This window comes from Rhagoletis zephyria, unplaced genomic scaffold (assembly GCF_001687245.7).
Source record: "Rhagoletis zephyria isolate East Lansing unplaced genomic scaffold, Rhagoletis_zephyria_1.1 Rzeph_scaffold_01331, whole genome shotgun sequence".
In the NCBI taxonomy this organism is placed as follows: Eukaryota; Metazoa; Arthropoda; class Insecta; order Diptera; family Tephritidae; genus Rhagoletis; species Rhagoletis zephyria.
Window position 1 is genome coordinate 1 of NW_016158415.1, and position 27080 is coordinate 27080.

The 27080-nt window shown below is 34.7% G+C and overlaps 3 protein-coding genes across 4 annotated transcripts in view; 2 read left to right on the forward strand and 1 right to left on the reverse strand.

The window, feature by feature from the left end:
• Positions 1 to 944: 944 nt before the first annotated feature.
• LOC108363661 (IQ and ubiquitin-like domain-containing protein) lies at positions 945 to 8663 on the forward strand (the record flags this gene model as incomplete). The annotated part of the gene is made up of 7 exons (XM_017617091.1): positions 945 to 1162; positions 1269 to 1615; positions 6243 to 6406; positions 6538 to 6670; positions 7612 to 7724; positions 7868 to 8052; positions 8202 to 8663. Coding segments are annotated over 7 exons (1476 nt in total), but the record flags the coding sequence as incomplete, so codon positions are not given.
• Positions 8588 to 11762, reverse strand: LOC108363657 (protein TBRG4). Its single transcript, XM_017617084.1, has 7 exons — positions 11675 to 11762; positions 11238 to 11496; positions 10454 to 11185; positions 10138 to 10387; positions 9796 to 10070; positions 9670 to 9739; positions 8588 to 9118 (listed from the first exon to the last, which is right to left on the reverse strand). Exons 2-7 carry the CDS (start codon positions 11452 to 11454, stop codon positions 8899 to 8901), a joined length of 1764 nt encoding a protein of 587 aa, XP_017472573.1. The 5' UTR covers positions 11455 to 11496; positions 11675 to 11762; the 3' UTR covers positions 8588 to 8898.
• Positions 11763 to 16672: 4910 nt separating this feature from the next.
• lqfR (clathrin interactor lqfR) overlaps positions 16673 to 27080 on the forward strand; it is a 35679-nt gene continuing 25271 nt past the window's right edge. For both annotated transcript variants that reach the window (XM_017617086.1, XM_017617085.1), the window contains exon 1: positions 16673 to 17081. In XM_017617086.1, coding sequence (XP_017472575.1) covers positions 17029 to 17081 — 53 coding nt within the window. In that variant the 5' untranslated portion in view covers positions 16673 to 17028. The remainder of the gene's footprint in view (positions 17082 to 27080) is intronic.

The window sequence follows — 27080 nt, forward strand, 5'->3', positions numbered from 1 at the left end:
ACACATATGTACAAATAATGTTATGCGATAGTGTTTTCGGCGGCAACAACACTTTTTGGTCAAAGAAACTTTGAAACAATTAACCACCACTTTGTTCCTAGGTGTTTTGAGGTCGCTGAGTACGAATCTGAAGTGAGATTTCAAAACTCTAGGGCGAACACAAAATTTAATAAATCAGTAAACTTTATCAAAACAGTTCATTTTGGGTTTTTTTGGGATCGCTGATTACGAATCACTAATCTGAAATTCGAATTTTTTAATGACGGTTTGGACAGACTTTTTAAATAAAATGAATAGTCGTTATATTTGCTTACGAATAAACCATTTTCCAACTTAGAACTTTACATACATACATACATGTATCTATCTATATCGACCCCTGAGTGGAAGATCGACCTACATATCTCGGCAGCCAGCTCGAAAACGCCCTATCTCAGAAGTTTAGCTGCTATTTCTAGTACTTTTTTCTGCCTATTTCGTTATTTTATTTTGCCTTTTTTATAGGTTTTTAGGTCTTAAAAATCCGCTCCCTGGTTATAACACTAGGACGCACATCACAAATTGGAGGCGAAACTCGGCCAAACACTTAGCAAAAATTTAAGCGCCAAAATATTATTATTGTTATTAACCCTCAATATATCATTTGCAATGATCTTGCATTGAGCTTCTTCAAAATAAGGTCCCGAAAGACCTCTTATGGCAGGAGTTTATGGGTTACAATTTACTAATAAAAAATTTCTCACTGAATTTTCCTAAATATACATTTTTACAGTACGGGGTTTACTCACATTGGGTAGTTAACGGTAAAGTTACAAAAAGTGCAAAATTTGTTAATTTAACTTCCAAATGCGAGTGTACTGGTCACTGTGAAAGCAGTCCTCCTCCGCAATCGTTTGGACACTATTTTGTTGAGGCGTTTAATCATATTGAGCTTTTCATTTCAGGATACTGCCCATGAGCAAGCTACTCAGTGCTTTCAAGATGGCAACAATGTGCTGCGTGTCTCCGCTGCCACAGACTACACCATAACTCCGGGAAAATATCAAACTTATGCACAGAAGATGCGCCGCGAAAATAAACTAGCTAAAATCATATTGATTCAACGTAATTTCCGTAGCTACTTATTTAGGCGGTACGTTCGGAATACGGCAGCAAAGTATCGGTAAGCCAATATGTGAACAATGCATGCATGTCGCTGCATAACAAATTAAATAATTGCATATGTTTATCTTTTTGGGGTTCGCATCCACGTCCCTGATGCAACGTAGCCGGTTGGTGGCCAATCGCAAGGCTGAAGAGGAACGTCTGCAGGAAGAAGCTGAAAAGCGTATCAAACGCGTTGAATTAGCCAAGCAGTTTCCGCGCACCAAAGATGACTTTGAGATGTTGTACAGCGAGGTGCAAAAATGGAAGATAGCCGAACTGAAGCGTATTGCACGTCTGTACGAAGGGCCAGCGCGCATCGCCGAGGTCAATGTGTTGCTAGACAAGGAGATACAGCTACGCAACGGCATCGAAAAGCAACGAATCATCGTCAAAAAGGCAATGGAGGATTTTCGAAATGAAAAAATGCTAACCAAGTTGGGCGAACCAATTAAGTGGATCGGCTATAAAGGTGAGATTTCAGTTATTTTTAACTGCGAGATAACTATTTAAAAGCTAACGGACGGAACGAGAAAATACGGGTGATTCATTAAGGGCAAATTTCAGATGAGCAATTTACTTAAGTTGCCGATTGATGAATACAAAATATACCGTTTTCGGTTCAAATATTTAAACTATATTAAAATGCTCAATTTCGGCTGCTGAAATATGAAAAAGCAACCCCGCTTTTGAATACGAATTCATATATAACTTAAATGCCATTTAATTCTTGATCGGAAATTCGCCTTTAGACCAAATTTTAGAGGCAATTTTTCCTGGAATATATATGTATGTATGGGAGCGCATGATGAGGAAAAAGGCACAAATGACATCGAAAATGTAGACTTCAACAGCGGTCAAATGAGAGGAGAAAAAACAAATCTATGTATCAAAATGTGCAAGTGTCAATTATGTATTTAACTTTTGCAAGTATTTTGAAAAAACTCTCAAAAATATGCCTACTGAGTTTCCCATTGAACGATATTGATTGATATTTCGCGGGCGGTCCAATCTGGCTGTCACACAGAGTGACAAAGCAGATTGTATTTTAACACTAGCAAATGCCCGGCTTGCTTCGTGCCGCCTGATAAAGAGTTCTTGCGTTGACCAATACAAAAATAGTGTTAAAATGCAAAAAACATTAAGTAATGTAGAAGTAATTAGTTTAGGTTTAAGGGACTGAAGAGCAGAACCTTTCTCACTCATACTACAAGAATAATAGCGCTGAGATAGCATATGGTATATGTACATTAGAGATGGGCACGTGAGTGATTTTAGCTCACGTTCACGCACGCTCACGTTGATGGTTTTGTAAAACACGCACAATCACGTTCTGCCATATTTTTTTTACAATCACGTTCACGCACGCTCACGACGCATAGTTTTTCTCATCACGCACGCTTCTTCACGGACATTTTTTTTCAAATTCAAACTTTCTTTATATAAATAGCATTTCATATAAATAGGCCTTATCTCTCACGAGTATTGTTACAAAAGCTCTTAATTTTTTAAACAAATTTCATAGAAAAGAATTCACATGAATATTCATTCAACGTGATTTTAAAATGACATTAGCGCATATTTTTGTTTAAAAATATTATTTTGTCGAGGATTTCACCAAGCCATCGTGTAAGCCTTTCTTCTAAAATTCCGCCTGACACAGAAAAAAATCGTTCGTTAGCACTGGATCACAAATTTTAGTTTGGTTTTTGTTCTTCTCTTGTTCTTAAAATGAGCTAATAAAATTCTCCGTAAACCATATGTACTTCAATTTCCGATAGGACTGATAGTTTCTGACAAATTAATGAATCATTCCAGTTTTTTTTCTATTCTTTAATGAATAAATGAGAAAAAGAATCAAACTTTAACAGAAGAAAAATTTTAAAAATAACAATTTCTGTGCCAAAATTTTTGCAAAAAACAAAAAATCAAGTTACTAACGAAGAAAAGCAATNCAACAGAAGAAAAATTAAAAAAAAAAACAGGATCTGTGCCAAAATTTTTGCAAAAAACAAAAAATCAAGTTACTAACGAAGAAAAGCAATGGATGAATAAAGAAGTAATGAGTGTTCAAACGAAAATGCGCAAGGATTTTTTGTATGAAGTCTGAGCACAAAAGCATGTTACACAGGGGTGTACGTGGCGTATGAGTAACTTTCTTCCCTGCTCGTTTTTCATACAAAATATCTTTTCATAAAAAACTCCATGCTTGGAGGTTATTTTCAAATCGGTCCAGCTCATGTAAATCTTAATATTTTCCCAAATATTTTGGTGGACGTCTTTAAATATAATAAATTTTGTAATTCCAGCGGAAAACCCACAACTTTTTTTTTGGTGATGCAGTCTAATGTACAACATACATATCAAGCCCTAACCGCCAAAAATATGTCACGACGTGTCACGTAGAAAATCACGTCTTTTGCCCATCTCTAGTATACATACATGCATATGTACTAATTTCCTTCGATGCTATGAGCGCCGATTTCCACCTGTGAGCAAGTATTGCAAGGTTTGCCGAGAGTGCGTAATCTTGTTCGATAATCCTGCTGTTCCACAGGAAGAAAGAGTTTTTCCGTTCAAACGGGGTCACTGATATTTATTCCTACCGTGCTCTTTCTAATTCGTCACACTTGATCTTATGTACATATATACCGACGACTCGTGGATGTCTGGGATGCTTAAAAAAATGTGTGTTTTTGGGTATGCATACTTCGAGCAGTGGGCTTTATTAAGTCATGTAAAAAGTAAATTTGTAGAGGGGTATCTAAATATCGTGATTCCAGCGCCATTTATGTTTTCGGTCCATTTTTTGTTGTAATGGCGTAGAAGCATAAATCCACATGACCACTGGTGATTATCCGACAAATAATCACATGGCAAAACAAAGCTTCAGAGAATACTGAAGACTTTTAGATTAAAATGGAAGATCTGTGAGAATAAATGGGAGTCCTGACTGAAACACATCTTCTCATTTGCCGCATCCAGTAAATATTATTATATGCAATTATATTGGTCATCATTTTCTTTACTACCAATCTTGTTTCATTATTAAGGTTAGGTGGATTAAGGTACTTAAAAAAGAATGAAATGCGCTTTAATTTTTAAATTGATATTCTGTGAACGTAGACGGCATGCGTGGTGGGAGGTGCTACTCCTCCTTGCAAACTCTAATCCGATTTTAGTTTACAACAGGACATTCCGTTTAGCTGTCTGTTCGTAATGGGTCCAAGGTTATGGTTCTCTCTTTTGGAGGTGCCACGCCCCTGACAAACACTCACTCTCTTTCACTTTACTTTAAACGCCACACCATCTTGTATAAACTCATTTGTATACATTCACCATAGAACTTATCACCAAATTTCAAAGTCATGTGAATTAGGAGTCCGAAGATATAGCATATGTAAAATTTCACGGCTATGGAATGCGCCGCGCCCCCTTGTACAATCTAATTCGTATTTACCTCATCACATCCGCCTACTTTAGTTATGTCTTCACACAAAATTTCGAACTCGTGTGACTTATCATTCCTAAGTTATAGCTGATTAAAATTTAAAGCCTGTGGAATGTTCCGCGCCTTCTTTTACAAATTAATTAAAATACACAAATATGAATACTTTACTTTAAGCATCTATCATAGATCTGTCTTCACATCAAATTTCAAAGTCACGTGATTTACGGTTCCGAAGTTATTGCAGATTAAAAATTGCACGCCTATGGGATGTGCCGCGCCCCTTTTAAAAAAGTATATCTACTTTTCTACAAGCCTCTACCATAGATATGTATGTTGAAACACCAAATTTCAAAGTCAGGTGACTTACGGTTTCGTAGTTATAGCTGATTAAAAATGTCACGCCTATGANACTTGTACAAACTAATTCGCATTTACCTCATCACATCCGCCTACTTTAGTTATGTCTTCACACAAAACTTCGAACTCGTGTGACTTATCATTCCTAAGTTATAGCTGATTAAAATTTAAAGCCTGTGGAATGTTCCGCGCCTTCTTTTACAAATTAATTAAAATACACAAATATGAATACTTTACTTTAAGCATCTATCATAGATCTGTCTTCACATCAAATTTCAAAGTCACGTGATTTACGGTTCCGAAGTTATTGCAGATTAAAAATTGCACGCCTATGGGATGTGCCGCGCCCCTTTTAAAAAAGTATATCTACTTTTCTACAAGCCTCTACCATAGATATGTATGTTGAAACACCAAATTTCAAAGTCAGGTGACTTACGGTTTCGTAGTTATAGCTATAGTTATAGTTATGAAGGCGCCAGGCCCCCTTGTCAGATCCCATTTTTTATACCCTACGTTATGCCCGAGGTCACTGTGTAGGTACCAGTTAAAACGCCATGAAAATCCATTCAGTGGTTCCGGAGATTAGTGAGTTCAAACACACAAACAAACTTCAGCTTTATTATACTACATATATAGATATAGCACAGTCTATAATAAATCAGATATAGGCAATGTGGCTCCCAGGAGCCTTTTGCACTTGGGAGCCGGTTTGACTCATTTAGGTGCTAGTTGAGGGGTAACATCAAGAGCCAGCATGAAGGAAAGAAGAGCGTATTAAAATTTCTTTTACTCCAACTCCAATATAATTTGTAAATACTGTATGATGCTTTTAATGTATTTTTACACCCCCTTTACCCTGAGAACTGATCTATCTCTTGCGTAGCACTTGCTGGCTCTATGGCTGCTTTAAGAGTCAAAAAGCTGCCCATCTCTGATATAAATCAAAGTTACAAACTTTCTGCGAAAAAAAGCAACGTATTTAAAAAAATTGTCATCAAAACTTTAAATTTTTTAATCAAGTCAATGATGGACATGATCTATATCTCCCATGATGAAATTATTTTCTAACAAAATTTGGAAATCGAAAATTTCAAAAGTATATGGTCTTAAATTGAGCATGGTAGTTACATATGTAGTATGTACATAAATTAAGAAAATCATATTTTTCAAGATTTCAGTCGCTGTGGTCCACTTCTACATAAATTTGTTTAATATTTTTTATTTCATAGTTTTTAGTCAATTCGCATATTTCTAGAGGTACATAATTTTTTTTGCCCTATTTTTTCAAAAGATAACGTAATTCATTTGGATTTGTTACGAACACAACGTGCCCGCTTTCTTACTGAAATCTATAAGGATATGCAAAAGAAAATGAGCAAAGAAGAACGGTTAGAACTTTTAGTGAAAGTAAAGCAAGTTTTGATGGACGAACGAGACTTTCCAGATTTTGCCGAGGTTGGTATCACTTTCAAAATTTCATTTTTAATATTTATGTATATATATATGCATAAATATATGTATGTAGGATTTATATATACATACTTAACTAAACACTACATTCACTTAAAAAAAAAAACTCATTTCAGATGTTTGACCTGATTGAACGTGAAATAAACTTAATGCTACACACAAAATACTGTGACGTCGAAGTTTTACATAAGCGACAAAATATTCTTTGGATGGAGCTCATAAAATTCTCCAAGGATAAGCCGAAAGATCGTATGACAAGCAAAGAGTTTTAGGCTTAAAGTAAAAACCAAGAACCAACAAAAGAAAATAAATAAATTACGAATTATAAATAAAGTTATAAAATATTTAACAAATCTTATTAAATTTAATTAAGTCATAACAGCCATTATAGCAGAGTAAGCGCACTTGAAATTATTTTAGTAAGCAATTGAATTTTATATGCAATACGAACGTACATATACAGTGCCGGACAAAAGTATTGGCACAGAGAATTTTTCGCAATATATGCAAATTTTTTTATTCTAATTTATTTTCAATATTTTTTAATAAAAATATAGTTCGTACTTCACCAAAAAACATAACAACAAAATCTCTAAACTTAGTGCAAAACTCAGGAAAATTCAATAAATTTGCATACTAATTTGCAACTTTTTATTCAGATTTTTTAGAGAAATTCTAAGTATGTAGTTTTATAGCCCAACTAATTTTAGTATAACAAAGTGCAAGTTTGAAGTATCTAAATAATTGCGCTGATTTTTGGACATTTTTTTAGTAGAAGGTGTTGCTCATTTTCTCCATACAAAAAATAATTGTCGAACATACTTTGTACGGAAGAACCTGACTCAAAAAAAAATTCCCAAAAATCAATGCGATTTTTTAGCACCTTCAACCTTCAAGCTTGCACTTTGTTATACTAAAATTAGTTGAGCTATAAAACTGCATACTTATCGAAAATAATTTAGAATAAAAAACTTTTCAGATATTGCGAAAAATTCTCTGTGCCAATACNTTATGCATATATTAAGATTTATATTTCAGTATTTCTAATAAAAAAGGCGATACATTTCGACATTATCATCGCATACATTCCACTAATCCATTGACGTAGTCTGGTTTTTACTCTAAGCCCTCCAAATCATTCACATGGTATTTCACGCATTTTATGACATGTGCGTCGTTCCCTTTTTCAGTTGGTGAAAAACGCATGTGCGAAGTGTGTAAGGAGGTTAAGCCGTTTAACCAGTTTGCGCTGCGTACGCGTCAAAACAATGTGGACACTTGCAAACGTTGCTATTACATGAAGGTAACTCAGTATGTATGTAGATATATATGCACACACATATGGTGCAACTCCTACCACAAATAAGCCGCTGATGCAGCGACAACGCGAAAAAGTGATTAAAATAGAAGAAATAACTTCCGTACCTTTTCTATTGCCATTCTTAGCTGGCCTCGACTGACAACAAGACGTATGCGGCCATATTGCGAGCCATTCAGCGAGACGAACGCAAGCGCCGCAGCAACGCCTCATTCGCATTCGTACTGCAAATGGATGACATACGTTACATTATTGACCAAATTTGGCATAGTCATTCAATACTTAGCAAGAATGCGGTATTAAGCAATTTGCGGTAATTATGAGTGCTGTAATCAGAACGAAAGACTTGAGCGAGAAACACTAAAACGATATGCAACATTTATACATGCATACATACATACTTTGTATATATTTATTGCCTTTTTCATAATTTTACATATTTTTGCTTACCTTCTTCGACAGTTTGCCGCGCTGGTTGAAAGGTGAAGATTGGTCACCGTGGAATTGTATTTGCCTTACTGAGTATGAGGCACGCGATCATTACAGACTAGACGATCCAACCACTGTGTACGACCATAAATTGGTACTTGAGATAGGCAATAGGCATATGTTGGCGCGCGCTGCATTCCATAAAATGACTGAAATCGCCACTGAATTTGTTGAGACCGGACAATGGTTCCGTGTTGGATTGAATAAGCAGCGAACTGTGCCGCCACCGAACCTATATCCACGCCCCAAGCCAGTTATGGCAGCCCGCATTGAAAAGAAAAAATGCTAGTAAAATGTAAGAGTGCAAACGTAATACTTGCTTTATCACTATGGGCGATTTTAAGAATATATTAGCAGAATGTTTTTAAAATTAACATTTTATTTTTTAAATAAAATTTAACATTTACTAAATTTGTACCTTCCTTCGATACGGCAAATCTACACTTTTTTACATTGCATTTTATCGCCTCCGCGTGAAAGATGGTAAGAAATGATAAACAAGATGAAAATTATTTTTTGATTATTTCAGAAGAAGCGATAGATAAACTTATGATGCAGCGCGATGCAAAAGTCAATCATAAACTTTTTTAACCATTGCGCCGCTCACAAATTGGCGTATTAGCCACAAATATGCATGCTTAGTGTGCCTTACTCAGATAGCTAACCATAATCATGCTTCAATTTTATGACTGATTATCGCCTTGAACTTCGCTTCCAAATACTGCACTCGTTTCAGCAGCTTGTCGCTAGTATTGAATTCATTATAAGGAACTGGTATGACTTTGTATCCACTTTTTTCCAACAGCTCAAAGGTAAGGTTCGTAATGCCTCCAGCTGATCGATGAGTACCATGGCAGACATCATGAAAGTCGACAACCATCAATGCGACCCTTAAAAAAGAAATATAAATTTATGCATAATTTAAGAGAAATAACCACCAAAATAAATATTAAGAGTTGAAGGTATATCATTTTCAGTTAATGCTAAATGAGTTATGTATTTCTTTGTTTATATTATAGTCTAATCATAAAAAATTTCTGTGTAGACTAATTCTTTTGCGATACATTTCTGTTGTTTAATATGCGATAAATTATAAATAGTTTCACAAATCACATGAAATATTTAAATATCATTGAATAACTGCAAAATAAAAAGTTGGGACTACAATTTTTTTGTAGTCACATGACACAGCGAACTTCTACTGAAAAATTTATACAAATCGTTAGCTGCGACAAGAATGAAAAGATATTTGTGCATTCACACGATTGGGACACGATTTGTATCAAATTTTGGGCAAATGCGCAATCGTGTGATATTGCCTTCAGCAAAAATGTATGTAACTCCATCAGGTACATATACATTTGTATTTAAATTTTCAGGCTTGGAAATATTTCATAAAGGGTTATAGGTTATATAATTTTAACACTATTCTCATACATACTTGATTGCATTCGGATTTTCTTTATCCATAGATAATGGATTTCGTTTGTTGTCAAATAAACATAGAGCGTCTAAAAAAAATTAAAAATGACGGGCACATTACAACAGATTTATGAGCAAAGCTTACCAATTAGGAATCCCATTTTACTGTCATATAAACTCTTCATGTGATTACTCGCTGGCAACAAGCTTTTGAGAGCGTCCAACATTCCGTTAACTAGAACTTGCTTAGATTTTGAATGTGCCATTGGTAAATTGTACACATCACTCTCTAAAGGCAGTAGTGTCCCATTGTAATCGCTAGCCAAAAGTTGAGCATATGCATTCAAATTCAATAGCTTCATTTTAATTGTAGGCGAGAGACCATTGCGCTCAATTTCAAGTTTTTCAATGAATTCAGGACTTTACGAATAAAAATAACATCATAAAAATAATAAATAAATTAAATCTATGGCTAGATCTTTTTTACCTCAGAACAGTTTTCAATTGCTCTTGATTTACAAGCCGTAACATTGCTAGCGCCCAAACGTGATTCAGCCAATCATTACTTTTCTGGAAATCCGCACTAACTATAGATGTGACCAACTTTCTTCGAACTTCATCTATATTGGTGGTTCTGAAATTCAATATAGCTGAAGTAATAAACAATGCACTTATATCCTGTGGTCGACAAATTTCGGAATTTTTTAGTATCCATTGAGTCAAAGCCTCCATTATATCTGTGAAGTACAACATATTTCGAGTATATATCAAATCATATTTTTATTATTTCATTAAGTTCCCACCTAAGTCACGGTACTTCATTATACCCAAACTTGTTAAAATTGACCCAACGACAGCAGATTTCTCAGTATTCTTTGGGAGCACTGTCTGTATATCGGCACACATTTTTGCGGCTAGAACAGAATCCTGGAAATTCAAACTAGCCATTGCATACAATATGTCTGCCGACTGTTTCAGATCCAGCTGTTCTGTTGTGCTACTAATATTAAAGGCAAGAGAACGAAGAAGTGGTGTGCTTCTTCGCCTCCGCTGCGCCAGTGTACTCATGACTTTAACCATTTGTGGTAAACTTATACTAGCGATCAGCTTTGCAGCCTCATCATCTCCTGCGACTCCTAACACTGTGTTAAGGTCATCAGTACGAAACCCGGATATACGTTTGGACACGTTATTTTCACTTGCGCCTGCACCACTTCCATTGCTACTCTTAGGTACAGTGCGACCTAACACACGACAAACACGCAGAAAGCGTGCATCATTTTCAAATTCGGCTATATTTGCACGATTTATTGAGCTCCACTCAGCTAATATGGAGACAATTTTCAACGCATGGTTCCGTGAAAGTGGTCCATTTAATTCGGATACAGACAGCAACCCATTCACCGTCTTTGCGTTACGGATTTTTTCATCTAAATTGTTGCTTCCATTAGAACCTGAGGTTTTAGACTGTACCTTTATGTCCGTACTGCCACTGTCTTCTTTGAGTGATTCAAAAGCTGCAGCCACCAGAGAACCTACAAGAAAATATATTTAAATAAATTTCACCTGGCTGAGAAACTAGCTTACTTTTCGGCTTTTTAACGTTAGCATCAGACGCATCATTGGGTGGTGGACTTAACACCTTTTCGCCAGTAGTTGGCGTCGAAACGTCGCCTTGCTTTGGTGTTGCTGCCGCCGCCGCTGTTATTCCGGCCCCACGCACTGATGTGCTGTATGTAGCATACTGCATATGGCGAAACAGCTGTGCGGCAACACCTCCGGAAATGCGTTGCAATCCTAACATTTTCTACACTAGTAAAGCGCTGGTGTTGTCCAGTGGAACCCGCTGCAATTGATAGAATGATTTACATAACCTTCTCGTTGTTGATGACAAATAACATTTAAAAAAATAAATACAAGAACAAATTATAAGCTTTTAAGATTTTTATAAAGCTTAAAACATGATCTAAAAATAACATTATAAAAATCATATAGTAAATAAATTTTTATTTCACAAAATTTACATTTTTCACAATGTGTAATAAAAAATCAACAGACACCGCGAGTGAAACGTCAAAATGCAATAAGACATCTTTAGGGATGGAAGAATATTATAATCTCATAAGAACGATTGCTATCGGTCCGGCGATCGACTATTTTATTCCGTACTACGAAGTCATAATGCTACGTTCTCATACGAAGTACATAGGTACATATTTCGGACTATAGCATCTAAAATCAAAAAAAAATATTCCACGCACTTGAAGTCAAAGCTTTAAACCTAGGTTTACACACTATTTTAACAACTACTTTTGTTATTTTAGGCACGTAATTTATTAAGAATACCCAAAGGAGACCCATGATTCAATAATACAAGGTCAGATAATTATTGACAGCCGCGGTTTGACAATCCCATCCAAAAGGTTGCATTTACGAAGGACAGAGAAAGGGGAAGAATGCAATTCCTTGTTGCGAAAATGGTGTAGAAAAGTACGTAATGTAGGCAATTAGTAGTGAAATTNAGCATGTTGTGTACATAAGGCACGGCAAAGCCGTTCCCGAAATGTTTCTTTATTGTTACATTAACAGCATTTCCTCACAATGATTTTGCTTCTGCTCCAAGCAGAATCCATTAGCAAGTTAACTAATCAATCCCGCGGAGATGCTGCCGCAGTCTTAATTGCAAAGCAATGGAGTGCACTAAAACGTTTGCTGAAGCAGCCTCACTTGCAAAGCAATGGAGTGCACTAAAATGTTACCCATTCTCTAATAGATTAAGTGAAAAATGCAATATTTTCGCGTTTAGCAAAATTAAAACACGTTTTTCACTGTAAAATTAACTGTTTTGGAAGTTTTAACTCGTTCTTCTTTTCGCTCTATTCTTTGTTTACTTGTGGTACACAAATGTCAACTCCCAGGACGGCGCAATCTTGTATTCTATCATTCTTGGGTTTACACACTATTTTAACAACTACTTTTGTTATTTTAGGCACGTAATTTATTAAGAATACCCAAAGGAGACCCATGATTCAATAATACAAGGTCAGATAATTATTGACAGCCGCGGTTTGACAATCCCATCCAAAAGGTTGCATTTACGAAGGACAGAGAAAGGGGAAGAATGCAATTCCTTGTTGCGAAAATGGTGTAGAAAAGTACGTAATGTAGGCAATTAGTAGTGAAATTACTTATGTAAATTGTAATGTATTTGCAGAAAATCTGGCATTTTAAGCGAAATATTGAACGAAATATTAATATATCTACGTGAATTATGTAATTCTTGTGCTATTTAGCTGTATAAAAAATGCAAAAGGACTCAAAATTAAAGTAAAAGAACTATTAGATTTATGTAAACATCCAATTTAAAAACAATTTATGTTTTCATCAGTTAAATGTGCTTCATATTCATATAAAAATAAACACATTGCACAAAAGCTTATACTTCTATTTCACAGCAAAGCTACACTTTTTGCAAGTAAATTTGCAAAGAATCAACACAGTGCCACTGCTAAGGTGCGGTGCGAGAGAGACAGCTGTCAGTGTATCGAACCTTGTATTATTGAATCATGAAGGAGACCACTCATGCCTCTCCAAGAGCAATATATATCAGGGCTTATGTCTTGCCATCTATTGCCGGCAATTTGGCTGTTCGTCAGCTACATTTTCATTTGCACGAAAACTTCGTGGCGGCAACAATATTGATATTTTAATATAAAAGCAAAAATTTAGCTATTTTCCATTAAGAGATTTGATATTATGTGCTTGGATGTAAAATAGCCTATTTTCCTAATTTTTAAGTGATTAAGTTCGGCAAAAATACCTTTTAGAAGCCATCTTACAACTGCTTATATCAAGAAGCTGAAACAGATGACAACGTTGACGGATGAACCGACCCGAGTGGGGCTTAGTAGCCGCTACAACAACAACAGCTGGACAGCAATAAATTTTATCCCGTGGAGACGGCCAGTTAGTTGACACCAATTAATCACAATTTATTAAATGAGAACACCTTGAAAATCATGCTTGTGCCTTTGGTTGGATATGCAAATTAAATGGCAGAGTTCAAATATCAAGCTCCAAAATATGGAAGGACGAGACAAAATAAAATAAGATATAATCCAGTCAGCACTAAAAATGTAAACCCTTTCATGGAAAATATGTGTTTTCTGCAAAAGGTGTTCAACCTCTTTTCTTCGTCAACATAGAAAGGTGAATTCTTCTTACTGCGGGTTATAATCCATAAGCGCGGCCGAAGACCGCCTACGCAGAAAGGTGTTCTCTGGAAAAGGTATTCAGCCCCCTTCTTCGGCAACTCAGAAAGAGTAATTCTACTTAGTGAGGGTTATAATTCCTAAGTGAGGCCAAAGGTCGCCTACACAGAAAGGTGTTCTCTGCAAAACGTGTTCAGCCCTCCTTCTTCGGCGACACAAAGGAGAATTCTACTTAGTGAGGGTTATAATCCCTAAGAGTACAACTCCACAACAAGCTTTTCAGGCTTTCAGTTACACAATTTAACTATTGCTGAAAGCCGGAAAAGTGTCAAATGCATGAAAATATTAGCTCTGGTCCAATACTTTTCGTGAAAATCCTGCAAAACTGTCAAACAAAAAAATTACTCTCTGAAGTGAGAGTAAAAAGTGAGTAACAACAAAAAGTACGGGAACAAAAAAACCATTTTTCCTGTAAAAACGTCAACCAGTGATTGCTTGACACTTTTCATGATTTTACCAGAAGAAAAGGTTCGAGTAAAATCTTGCAACTTCATTCTCTACACAACTCTCCAAAAGTCGCTCTCATTTACAGGATTTTTGAGGATTTCGGAGTACGGGAACATTTTTCCTGCAACTTCCTGCAAGTTCGTGCAAAGTCCTGTAAGTCCAGTCCAGTACTCCATGATCAGAGCTATTGTTGTGGATTTGTACTCTTATCGCGGCCGAAGGCCACCTACGCAAAAAATACTATCATAATACTATTACTATAAGATTTCTACCCGCTGAGCTTTTTTAAATTTAACAACGTTTTTATTGAATCTTTTCTTTAAAAACTTTTTTTATATAACTTTTATACAAAATCCAACTTGGATAATTTCTTTTATTCAAAAATCCCACGGGTTCTTATAGTTGGGTTATATTCCACTTCCTCAGTTTTCCTCGGTGAATTCCGTTTTTCCCCCATTTTAAAACGGCTTCCTAGGGTCTGTGGGGGATCCGGCGGGGGTGGGGTGCAGCTTTTTATAAAGTGGGGACTGTCCCCTTTCTAATGGAAGGGGTTTAGAGGGCCATGCCCCCTCCGCCCTACCCTCGAAACGGTGGGTCAGTAACTAAACATTTCCCAATTTTAATAAAAATTTTCTCCAGCTTTTGCTGAAAAGTAAAAAGTAAAAGCTAGTGTACATTTTTAGCATGATGAAACTATAGTAAGTAAGAAACGCAGAGAGGGAATTTTAAAATCCTTGACGTACTTGGAGCTTTAATTTTCAATTTACTTACAAACTCACACATACATTTATTTAACAAAGTGTGATAGAATTTGACGTTGCTCTCATAAGAACCATTCTATAAAGTCAAATAGAAAATTGTGTATTTGGAATCGTTCGTTTATATTTTTTGACGTACCTTAAAAGAGGCCTTTACTGAGCTGTCACACCCCTTCTTTAATATACCGCCCCGCCAGATAGAAAATCTTTTCTGCGTTACAGGGTTTGTTTTTTGACCGACATCCAAGTTAACTCTATGATTTTGAATAAAAGGCGCCACATTGGCAACGCATGCATTGCCGCAACTGGTAAAATTCGCCAATTCTCAACTTTTGGCGCGCGCATATGCGGCAAAACAACAACAACAATGATCGGATCGAATTAAAACCGGCTGATTTTTGACCAATCAAATTGGGATGTTTGGTGTACGGCAACGTTTTCATTGTGCCGTCTCACCATGTTCTGTGCAATTTGTCATTCAGAAGCATCCCTGTGGAGCACAAAAGATTTTCTATCTGGCGGGGCCTTTATCATGGATAAAGTTTTGAACTAAATGCCGAATTTTTCTACATATGTATTTTTCTTTTTCACAGCCACAAAATTTTGTAAAAACAACTTTGCAATTTTTTCGCAAATAGTTTTATTTTTTTTTTTCAAAACCGAATTGTAGATTTATATAAAGCGATGAAAAAGTTTTTNCAGTTTTATTTTTTATTTTTTCAAAACCGAATTGTAGATTTATATAAAGCGATGAAAAAGTTTTTGACTTAAAATTTTGACAGAACAAGAAGTTGTCCCCAGAGGATAGTGGAGGGATCATCGTTCTTATCTAGTTGATACCTAATAATTTAATTTTTTCTGTTTCTTAACTCCCATTATTCCGGATAAAGCACGGTTATTCTATTCTAGATCCGGAATGAATACAGGCACACGCTCAAGATAAAGCAAAAGAAAAAAGTCGATTGCCTGCCGAGGGACGACACTTGTTAAGAGGAAATCTTTTTCTATTTTTTTTGCGATGTTGCTTTGACCAGGGCTTGAAAACAGGTGCTGATAATGAAAGTGCGCACTGCTTACCACCACACCACAGCGGCCGCCGTCAAAATGGATAAAGAAAAATTCGCGCCAAATATTTTCAACAGTCAAATACACCGAGCAGCTGATTACTTGCTAGTTTTGCGTTTTTTTCTTTTTGTTATTTCGCTTTCTGTGAGGGCAATTCTTTCAATTTTCTCATTCCTGATAATTATCTGCTAGAAAAGAAAATACGCAAAGCCAATATCTTTGAAATGCATCAACAGCTGACAAGGTATGAAAACGGTTTCTTTATAGCCGCGTATCTCATTTAATTATATTTAAATTAAGAATGAGTGGATGCTCCTTTACGGCAAACGAAAACATACAATCCGCTGTAATATACTTCCGCCACGTACATATAAAACGGACCGATTCTGGCACACTCTTAAAATCTTTTTTAACTAGTTTACTATGCAAACCTGCGGAAAACTGCGCACTCTTTCAAAATCACATAATACAAAAATTGCAACTCTGTATTCATTTAGTGTGATACATAAACCCTGGTGACAAATCACCAAAACTTTTTTGTGTTCTTTTCAATACATTTTGCCACAAATTATTTTCAAAAACTTCAGCAAATTTGGTTGTTTTTAATTTCATTGCTTAATTCCTATGCAAAATTGTTCGGTGCGTAACAGTTAATTTGGAATTGTATGAAACTTGTTCTAGTAAAAGCTTAAAAAGAGCGTAAAGTGAACGGGTGCGGATAGAAAATCGTAGGAATTTTGCAATAGTGCACAACGAAGTCTGTAACCAGTCAAGATAGTGAAGAAATTTCGAAGCTCGAAGGTACCAGTCAGCACAAGCAGGAAAAAGTAAAGCAAAATGGTTGATAAATTCATCAGCATGTGGAAGGTGCGCGAATTGGCTGATAAAGTGTAAGTGGGAATATGAATAAAAAAGCACTCGAGTACTAATCAACTAATTGAACATGTTGGCCAAATAGTTTTATGCAGTCATGTAGAATGAGCTTTTACATAGTTTACATATGCATACATTCAGACATATATCTATATCTATGTACTATAATATCCAATTTATATATATGTATATATGTATATCTAGATCGGCAGATAATAACTATGTATATAATGTATACAAATTTATTGCAATATCTGGATATCTTTAATACCACGGTGCTATCAAATATAGTGCAACTTTTCCCCAACTCAAGCACCATCATAATTTGTTTGTAATATGGCAAGTACATTTGCACTTAGTTGCTTAGCTTAAAGTTAAGAGGAGCGGTGTGAAATATAGGTGGGTTTTCAGCTCGAGAAGACGTCTGTTGCTTGGTATTCATTACAGTGGTAGGAGTCAATTTCTTCCAGGTATTTTAGTTACTAGTATTTGTTGTGTTTTGGGTTTTTCCAATGTCTTCATATTTTGCTTCATTGAAAGCTTTCATTTTCTCATAATCAAATGTTAAAAAATACTTCCTCATGCTATTGTGCTTCGCGTTTTCCATTTCCATATTTGTTTATTGGTTTCTTCTAGGCTATGTACGTATATCCGATAATATTTTTTTTTCAAATGTGTGCGATCCCAACAAACATTTAGGTTTGAGCTCAACTTGAGGTTAAGATACTCTCAAATCTCCAACGTTGTTTCTCAACAGCACCTCAAGTGGAGGATCAACACAAAGGGCATTTTTTTTTGTATGAAAATACGACTGTTTCTGAAATTGAGAAAATGCTAGTTCTCAACTTGAACTCTAATGTGATTCTCCAATTGGTCTCAAATATATCATTGAAATACTGAAATTGAAATAGTAAAACAAGTATTTTTTAAGCAAAAATACAGATGCCTTTAATTCTCATATAAAAATTTAGAAGTAGCGTTAATTTTATTGTGATCAAACGATCGGATCTAAGCCAAATTAGTATGGGACCACCTATTGAGAGGTCCAAAGTTATGCGGTAGCATTCATAAAAAATATATATATATATTCCGACGAATTGATAACCTTCTCCTGTTTAGTAAGTCGATTAATAACTTATACCTTTTTGATTGAAACGACATCATTCATATGTAGATGAATTTAAATATAAATTTTTTATTTTATAACTCCTTTTTTATTATGTAATTAATCAATATCGTATTACAATAAGTCATTTCACAGCATACAGTCCGACAGGAATTCTGCAACCGGATTCACTTCGCGTTTATTTTCTTTCAAGATACTTTGAAGAGTATTTTATTTTTGTTGGTAATTTTCTTCTTTATATAGCTTTAGTTTTTCAATCGATACTTCCAAGGTTGGAGTAATATTTTTTTGGTGTTTGTTGGGATATAATTATTTTTTCTAAGCATACAACCTGCACCTGTTCAGCGGAATTACATATATGCACATGCATATCGTCGCTGCGCCAACAAAAACAGTTATGTTTTTTTTTAATAACTTTTCAGGAGACCAAAAAGCTGATTCCTGGTGCCAGCATTTTCCAAGTGTCGCATTAAAAAAAAATCATATTAAAAATATGCTATTGATTTAGGAAAAAAAATTAATTTATTTAAAGCACACGTGCTCAGTTCTAAACCAAAAGAGATATAAGAAAACGGAAAATGCATAAATGTGGGCAATAGATAGTGTTAATAAAATATGCAATAAAAAAATTTACAAAAATCACATATTCACAACGGTGTCGTAAATGTGGTATTGGTTGTGAACACCCTATATATACATATATATATGTACATATAGCACTTGTGCGTTTGGCCAATTGCGTTGATAGTCCATTCTGATATGATTCTTTACTACATCACTGTGTTTAAATCTTTCTTGATTACAACACTGTGTTTAAAAACTTATAGCCTTGTAAACTGAAAAATTTATGAAAACGTCAATTTTTAAAGCTTTTTGAAACTACTTAATTTTTTATGAATAAGGCCATTAATATTTGTTAAAAATGTCACCTTATATGGCAAGGGGATTTTCGCGCCCGACCTCGCGCTATAAGACTATATCCGACATATATATCAGGACTAACGGGCAGGAAAAATGCTTGCATTTCTCAATTTGTTAAAGAGTGCACTCAGAGCCAGCTCTCAGCTTATTTTGAACGCATTTTTCGGGCGCATTTTTTGCTGCAACATATTTCTTGCCTTGATCTTGCCAGCAAATATTTCGATGGTCATTAACCAGCCACTAGAGGCACCTTTTCCAACTAAGGATCCGACCATTCCAGTCGCAAGCTCTTAAATAACAATTCTCTAAACGTTTCCTAAGGTCGTCATCAAAAGAACTAGAGTTGTTGATTTGACGCGGGTAACAAAATAATAAATTTAAAACAAAATAACAAATTTAATAAATTTTGCTATTATATAAGGCAAACAAAACCTACGTAGTGTAGTTCTGTGAGAATTTTCTCTATCGCAGGGCGAATGCAATACAATAGCATTTTACAACAGAATAACCTCGGTATAATTTGAAAGAGGCCATCATGCTGATAATTTAGCTAAAGAAAACCATAGTCCGGTTTATTTTATTTTTTCACAAAAGTAAAGTGGTCACGAGCCATTGTATTGCGACTAGAAAATTTGAGGAGTAATCGATCTGATGCTTGAAGAAATGTTGTTTATTTTAAAAAGTTAGAGATTTCGTACCTGCACTTTGTGCCGAATTTTTTTTATTTTTTAGTTTTCTCTCAGATACACCCACCCCTATACAAAAATTCAATGACATACCTACAAAATTTGAGATTTATTAGGAAGTTAGATCAGCTCTGTAAGCAATCATTAATTTTTACAAAATAATTTTATTGAGCTTCACGCCAATTTATATGAAAAATGTTGTGGAAAAACACAATAATAAGTTATTTTTTTAATAATGTTATTGAGCTTGAGGACGTTTTTAATCCATTTGATCATGAAGAAATTAACGCCACTTTTAAATTTTTGTATGAGAATTGAAGTCAGTTTTGTTACTTACTTGAAAATTATTTGTAAAAGAGAAATATTGTGGATAAAACCAAGGCATATTCAACAAGGTAGAAGTGACAATTCAGTTGAGCTCTCTCATACCTGACTGTAATGTCAAAAAATGTAAACAAAGAAATTAACCCTTTTGTTAAGCATTTACCATATTTGATAGAACTCAACATCTTTGAAATGAAAGTTTTTGTAAATATGAAAATATTTAAAATCTCATTAGATCAGCTTCATTTTATTTATTGAATTTTCGGTTTAATGTAAATGTGGAAATGCATACTTACACAAGATTACACACTAAATGAAACACACTCATTTATAAAACCGTTTTGACAATTTTCTTGCTTTTACTATCCCAATGTTTTTGAGCATTTATTTTTTTATTCAAATACTTAATTCTAAAGTATATTAGACATTAAAGAAAGTCTGATTCTTCTAAATTTACATCAGAACTTAACTTCAATAATTTGGTTTTTGCAATTCGAAATTTCCTTTCCATTAAATTTATTAAAAATTACTTTCAGTTTCTTTATGTCAACAAGGAATACTTACTGGTATATGTTTTATCAGACCACTATTTGAAATTTGGCCTATCCATGTATGTATATGAAAGGGAGATTTTCTTTTCATATTCGGTATCATAAATCCTGCACCTGGGACCAAACGCTGCGATAGGCAACAAAAAAGTCACGACCACACGTGAAGAGTCTCCTAATGAAATATCGCAGCAATTTGCCCACCGTTGTCGCTTCACTTGACAATTCGAAGGTTTAAAATAACGCACCAGTTTGTTGTCCAGGTTCTTGACGCTCGCATTTCCTTTTCATTTTATTATGTATTTAAAATCAGTCGCACAGCTCAAAATTGAAAATTTATATTAAAAAAAAAAATGAGAAGAAGAGAAAAATGTCGAACTCACTTCTACCTTGTTATGCCTTAGATAAAACACAATAATATACAAAAGGTATAAGTCGTAGCAATTATTTCGGAGCTAACATCTTCTCATCAGACTATTTCGTCGAATTCACTGAGACTTGAACCAGCAACTCTGACGTACGACTCCAGCGTTCCCACGACAGTCGGTTATACGTAAGCGGAACGACCCAGATTTATATTTGGCCAAGGACTGTCACTCCAGCAACACTCCCCAAAAACTCTTTGGGGAACTTGTATGCTGCTACAAAAACAACAACAACAACGTACAACTCCAGTGGTCTATCCACTGATCCAATTCGGACAAAAGATAACAAAAAATAAAAAGATTTTATTTCTCCTGTGGAGTTTGAAATTTGTCCAAAACGCCTTTTGCATGTGTGGTGGCGATATCTTCAATTTGTAGTTTTGCTGAGGCGATGATCATTGACATTCTGAATTCTTCTAGCCAATCTTCTAAACGCCTTTGAGCTTTAAATATTGTATGAGCATGAGCCAAGAAAAAAAGTTGCCCCCAGAATAGAAAAAACATCGGGTTTTTATTTGTTATCTTACGTCTCTAATTCTTTGACGGCATATTCTTGCAGTGTGACGTTTGCGTAAATTTTCAAGTATGTAATTTAAGTTTTCACTAGCCTTTTCACTTAATTAGCACATATACAATTGCATTATTAGAATTTATTTGATCATAAAATTAGCACAAGCTTTATTTAACAGCCGAAAATAAACAATTAATTAGCCTACAACCCGCTTCAACACAATAAGTTCAGCAAGGTTTTCAAGTTTTTTTTTTGTAAAAAAAAAAAAACAATTAACGTTACTCTAGTTTGGCAAATGCATCTTGGGGACCCAGTTTTAGGTAGCCTTCGAAGGGTTTTGAATATTGCCTGGGTCTTGCCAGGTGCTACCGCGCATCTCTAACCACTTGGCATCGGCAGCCGCCAATATAATATTTGCGAGCTTTAGCTCGTTTATTTCTTCATACTAATTTGCAAAAAGCTTTAATTAGAAAAAAATGTTCCAACAAATATTGAGTTGAACAAACAAATCCCTATCAGACTGTTAAGAAAAAATAATTAAGAAAATAAAAAATCAAGTTAAGGCGATAAAAAGTACATATGTACTTGTGGTTAAATGAGCTGGAAGTTATATACTGCCATCTACAAACAAGAAAGTAATAAATCCAAGAAAACATCATTTACACACACACATTTTTATGTCTGTAGATACATAATGTTTCTAACTTTATGTTTACATGCCATGCACTATAGTAGCTACCTATATAAAAATGTGCCCAATCTATGGCTAATACTGTGAGAAATATAAGCGAACAATAGAAAACAGCGCTTGCAATTTTTTTCCGCGGAAATCACTTCATTATTAACCCCCCACTTGTTGCTTGGTTTTACGGTTGAACATTTCGCTTCAGGTAAAAATTATTTAGCGAGAGACAAAATATTTGTTCAACAAATGCTTACATTACAATATTATTTTCATAGGAGGGACAGAAGCGAACAAGATTATAAAAAGATAATAATAAATATAATAGTTTTAAATATTATTGATTTGTTTAAGGTTTTATCAGATGTTGTCTTAAAATCATACAAATTTAAATTAATCACTGCCTAACCATGTTGCAATGATAAGAAATGTACCTTAAACCAAACTAAAACCTTTTAATTTACAGTATATAATTTCCAAAAGGCTTCACCGCTTCACTGCTTCACTGGGAGTCAAGAGGCCTTCCACTTTGAATTTCTTTCTCCTTTTTTTTTTTTTTTGTTTAAAGTGACACAAATTGAAGGGCTTCTGCTTTCCCTACACATAGAAGGACTTCCAGAAGATCTGGAAAGAAGCGTACGTGGAACCCCAGATGGTCTTTCAGAGTACCCAGAAGATTATTTAGGTAGACCTTCTTAAGTAAAGCTGTTCTAAGACACCTACTCAAGGCTTATCCATTTAAAATTTACGCGAATGCTTAAATTTATATTATTTAGCATTACAAATGAATTTTAATAAACATTTTAAGTTTGAATAACACATATTTGATATAAACCGTAAGCATATACTTCAAAGATGTATGATTTTTATAAATTGAAGAACCAACTTTAAAGGAACTCCTCCAAAAGGCCTTCTGAAGTTCGTACTATAAAAGCCCTTCTGGAAGGCCTTCAATTTGTGCCACTCCATACAAAATCGAAGGGAGAAAGGAATGTAGAGTGGAAGGCCTCTTGGTTCTTCTGGGATGTAGTGCTACCAAAGTGATATCCATAAATCGCTACAAGAAACTATATTTTATAAACTCACATTTAGCACATAAATAATCTATGCTCATATAAAACATAGTACCAGGTTGATCAACCTTTGCTCGGAGTGCATGCAATTTTTTTAGTATTTCAAGGTTTGGGTGTCAAATAATGGTCATATGGATAGCTTAATTTTTAGATATTTGCTAGGTTTTTAAAGTTAAAATTATTCTGATTTATCCTCAGTTTCGCCTGAAAAAAAAAATTCACCCAAAAATTTGTCAGCCACCCATAATAAAACCATGGAAACCAAAAGTGAAAAGTGAACCGGTTCGGGAAAAATGGAACTCATGATAAGGCTGATTATTATATTTTTTCATCAAAATATGGTTCATGCCTTAACCAAAACCATATCAATCAAACGTTCAAACTTTATACAGAGCTTAGAAAAATTTAACAAATTTTATTTAAAATTTCAATTTTTAAACTGATTTTTTAGATTTTTATTGAGTATGCAGTTGGATAGCCCATAGTATAATAAAGTCAAAGTTTTAAGGCTGGTTTTTAATATATTTTTTTTCAGACGGCTTTTTGTACTTTTTTCTATACAAACATGAATTTCTTATGGAAGAAAATGCGTAAGACCGTTTGCAAAGAAAATTAAACAAAAGCATCGTCTGTTTTTATAAATTGCGTGTGTTATATGAAAAAACCCGCAAAAGCCGTCAGCAAACAAATATTAAAAATCATCGTGCACTTTGTTATACTAAAATTTAATAGGCTATCAAACTGCATACTTAAAAAATCTAAAAAAAAAAATCAGGGCTCGAGTCGTAACATCCGTTCACGGATCGAAAACCATACGAAAGAAAATTACGTGATATATCAGTCGTATGAGCTGAATGGGATAAAGAGTACGTTCACGTACGTCATAATCCGAAGAATGCGTTTTTACGTGACGTGAGTAATACGATATCGTATGTGACGATATTGATGTTGTTCACGCTTATCAGGATATGTGGTTATGTGATTATATTTTTTATACAGTTTACAACAATAAAATACACTACAAAATAATAATTTTTAACCAGATAACCAGGCAAGTGTGAACAACCTCATTACCAATGCGTTAATATTTTAGTCTAATAATATCTCAGTATTCAGTGAAAGAAAATTAAAAAAAAAATACTTTGAAATACCCTGTTGATAACTAAAATTATTGTAAATATTGTAGCCTACTGAGTTCGTCCGAATTCTATAAAAAGAATGTTTTGGAAGAATAAGCCCAGCAAAACCTTTTATTTTTTTGGTAAGCACTTTCTTTTTGTACACCTCCAGACAAAATTTTTCACTTTCTCGTGGTGAATTTCGAAAAGTGCTTACCAGGGCACGGACTTTCTAAAAATTAATATTGGTAGATTCTGCATTAAATGGTAAATGGTAGAAGTTGGTGAATTTTTTAAAAATAAACAATGTTTTAGTTTTTACTCATCTAGGATAAATCAGGGTGAATTCATATAAGGGGGGTGCTATCGGAGCAGCCGGTTGTTCTTTGTGTCAAAATGGTGTAGTTGTTGCAATTCTTATTGTAATTATGCGCAATTGGTGTAATTTTTGTTTCTGTACTCCTGCTATAACGCTGGAATAATTATATTTTTTAATAAAAGAACCAAAAATGTATTTCACGCCAATAAAACATTCAACAAAAAAACTTATACATAATACTCGGCCCGAATCACGGCATAATGACAGCTATTTTCTCCCAAATATATTTTAAATTGAAAAGGCGAGCTCACTATCAAATTCCGTAATCTCATTAAGATAATTTTAAAAAGATTTGCGCTTCGAATTGATTTCAATCAATGATGCCGTAATTAATTTAATAACAACTATCTCTACTTAAACATTTTTTTACTAAAATTTGATTTGAAATGCTTGAAGTTTGCAAACCATTTGTTTGGCAGTCTATCACAAACAACGTATCGCAAACGAAAAATATTTAGATAATCAGCCGATAGAGATACAATTTAATTTTTAAATTGGTTATGGTCAGAGTTAACTTTTTATTATTATTTTAGGTGTGTTCGATGACAAAATATGCATACTTTTCATTCATTTAACCCCCCTTAAAATATAATTTTTGTGGCATATTTTTTTAGACGCAGTAGAAATCACAATAGTGGGGCGCGTAGTTTTGCGACATTGTTCTTCTCTTTGCTTTCTTTCCGGAAAATATTGGTAGATTTTTAGCTTTTGTTGGTAAAATAAATTACAGCTAAAAAGTTGGTAGATCTACCAATAAATTGGTAAAGTCCGTACACTGGTGCTTACCAATCGCGATTCACCTTATACCCTCTATGTTACAGAACACATTACTTTAACCTGGGCATGTCATTAGAGGTAAGTGGGAAATTAAAAAAAGAATCCTTTCCCACTGCATTATCTGTAATGCAGTTGGTAAACGAGAAAGTGAAAAATTTTGTCTTAAGGCGTTTTGTAAAGAAACGTGTTTGCTGGGAGGTTAAATAAATTGGTTAGTACAGTATGTATTTTTTGTTGTTTGTGTGAAATATTTTATATTTATCAGTATTCTTCTTTTAATCAAACTATGTTAAAATAAAAATATATATCTTGTCAGAACCCTTTCCCGCCCCCTCAACAAAAAAAAAACTGGCTACGGCCCTGGTATTTATCAAACTTGTTCTTGGTTTGGTTGTTGGCTTTTCCCACAAAAATAATGCTTGATGACCTTCGAAATGAATTTGTTTTCCATTTTCGCAAAATTTATGCAGTTATTGCATCCGAGACTGCTGACGAGGGACAAAACATTTTAAAGTTCGAATTACAAAAAAATACTCTCTTATCTTTGTCGCTACGGTAGCTGTATTAGATAACGCTTTTGCCCAAGTACTTTATAAGAGGCTTTCTTAGCGGGCAGAACTTTATCACGAATTTCTCTAAATTCATATAATTTTAACTCGTTTGGAATGACAAAATGAATTAACACAATTCTCTATATGAAATTAAATAATAGTAATAATAGATTGGCGCTTACACATACTACGTTAGTGTTTGGCCGAGCTTCTCCTCCGATTTGTGGCGTGCGCCTTGATGTTGTCACACAAAGCGGAGGGACCTACACTTTTATGTCGACTCCGAACACCGATTGTATATTTATGAGAAGCTGTTTTTCATGGCAGAAGTACATTCGGAGGCCATTGCATGCCGAGGGGCGCCCGCTATTAGAAAAAAAAACTTTTGTTTTTTATTTTTTGATGTTGGGTTGAACCGGGCTTGAACCCAGGGCCCGAGTAGTGGAAGCGCGCGCAGTTAACCTCTACACTACAGCGGCCGCATAGGATTTAATTATATACATATAAAAGCTTGTATGTAACGGGTGATTTTTTTGAGGTTAGGATTTTCATGCATTAGTATTTGACAGATCACGTGGGATTTCAGACATGGTGTCAAAGAGAAAGATGACCCAATTGCTGCGAACGGCGACGAATCGACATTTCACGGTCTTCAGCAACACTCTCAGAAACAGACGCAATATTCTCTTCTGTACGCACTGTACGCATTCGTGTGGTTGGTAATAAAGTAAACTGAGTGCGAAACTTGGTCACAATCGCATTAATTGTTTGCTCACTTGGTCGATTATGTAGACCATAAATCGGACGCGCGAAACACATTTCGAACCGAACACTGATTTTGGTAATAAAATTCAATGATTTGCAAGCGTTGCTCGTTAGTAAGTCTATTCATGAT

What these genes read in the sequence shown, in the direction of transcription:
- LOC108363657 (XM_017617084.1), bottom strand. Translation starts at nt 11,454, where the DNA reads ATGTTAGGATTGCAACGCATTTCCGGAGGTGTTGCCGCACAGCTGTTT. An exon ending in AATGAAGTACCGTGACTTAG is followed by an intron (nt 10,388 to 10,453) that starts GTGGGAACTTAA and finishes TGTACTTCACAG; the next exon opens with ATATAATGGAGGCTTTGACT. An exon ending in CAATTGAAAACTGTTCTGAG is followed by an intron (nt 10,071 to 10,137) that starts GTAAAAAAGATC and finishes TTATTCGTAAAG; the next exon opens with TCCTGAATTCATTGAAAAAC.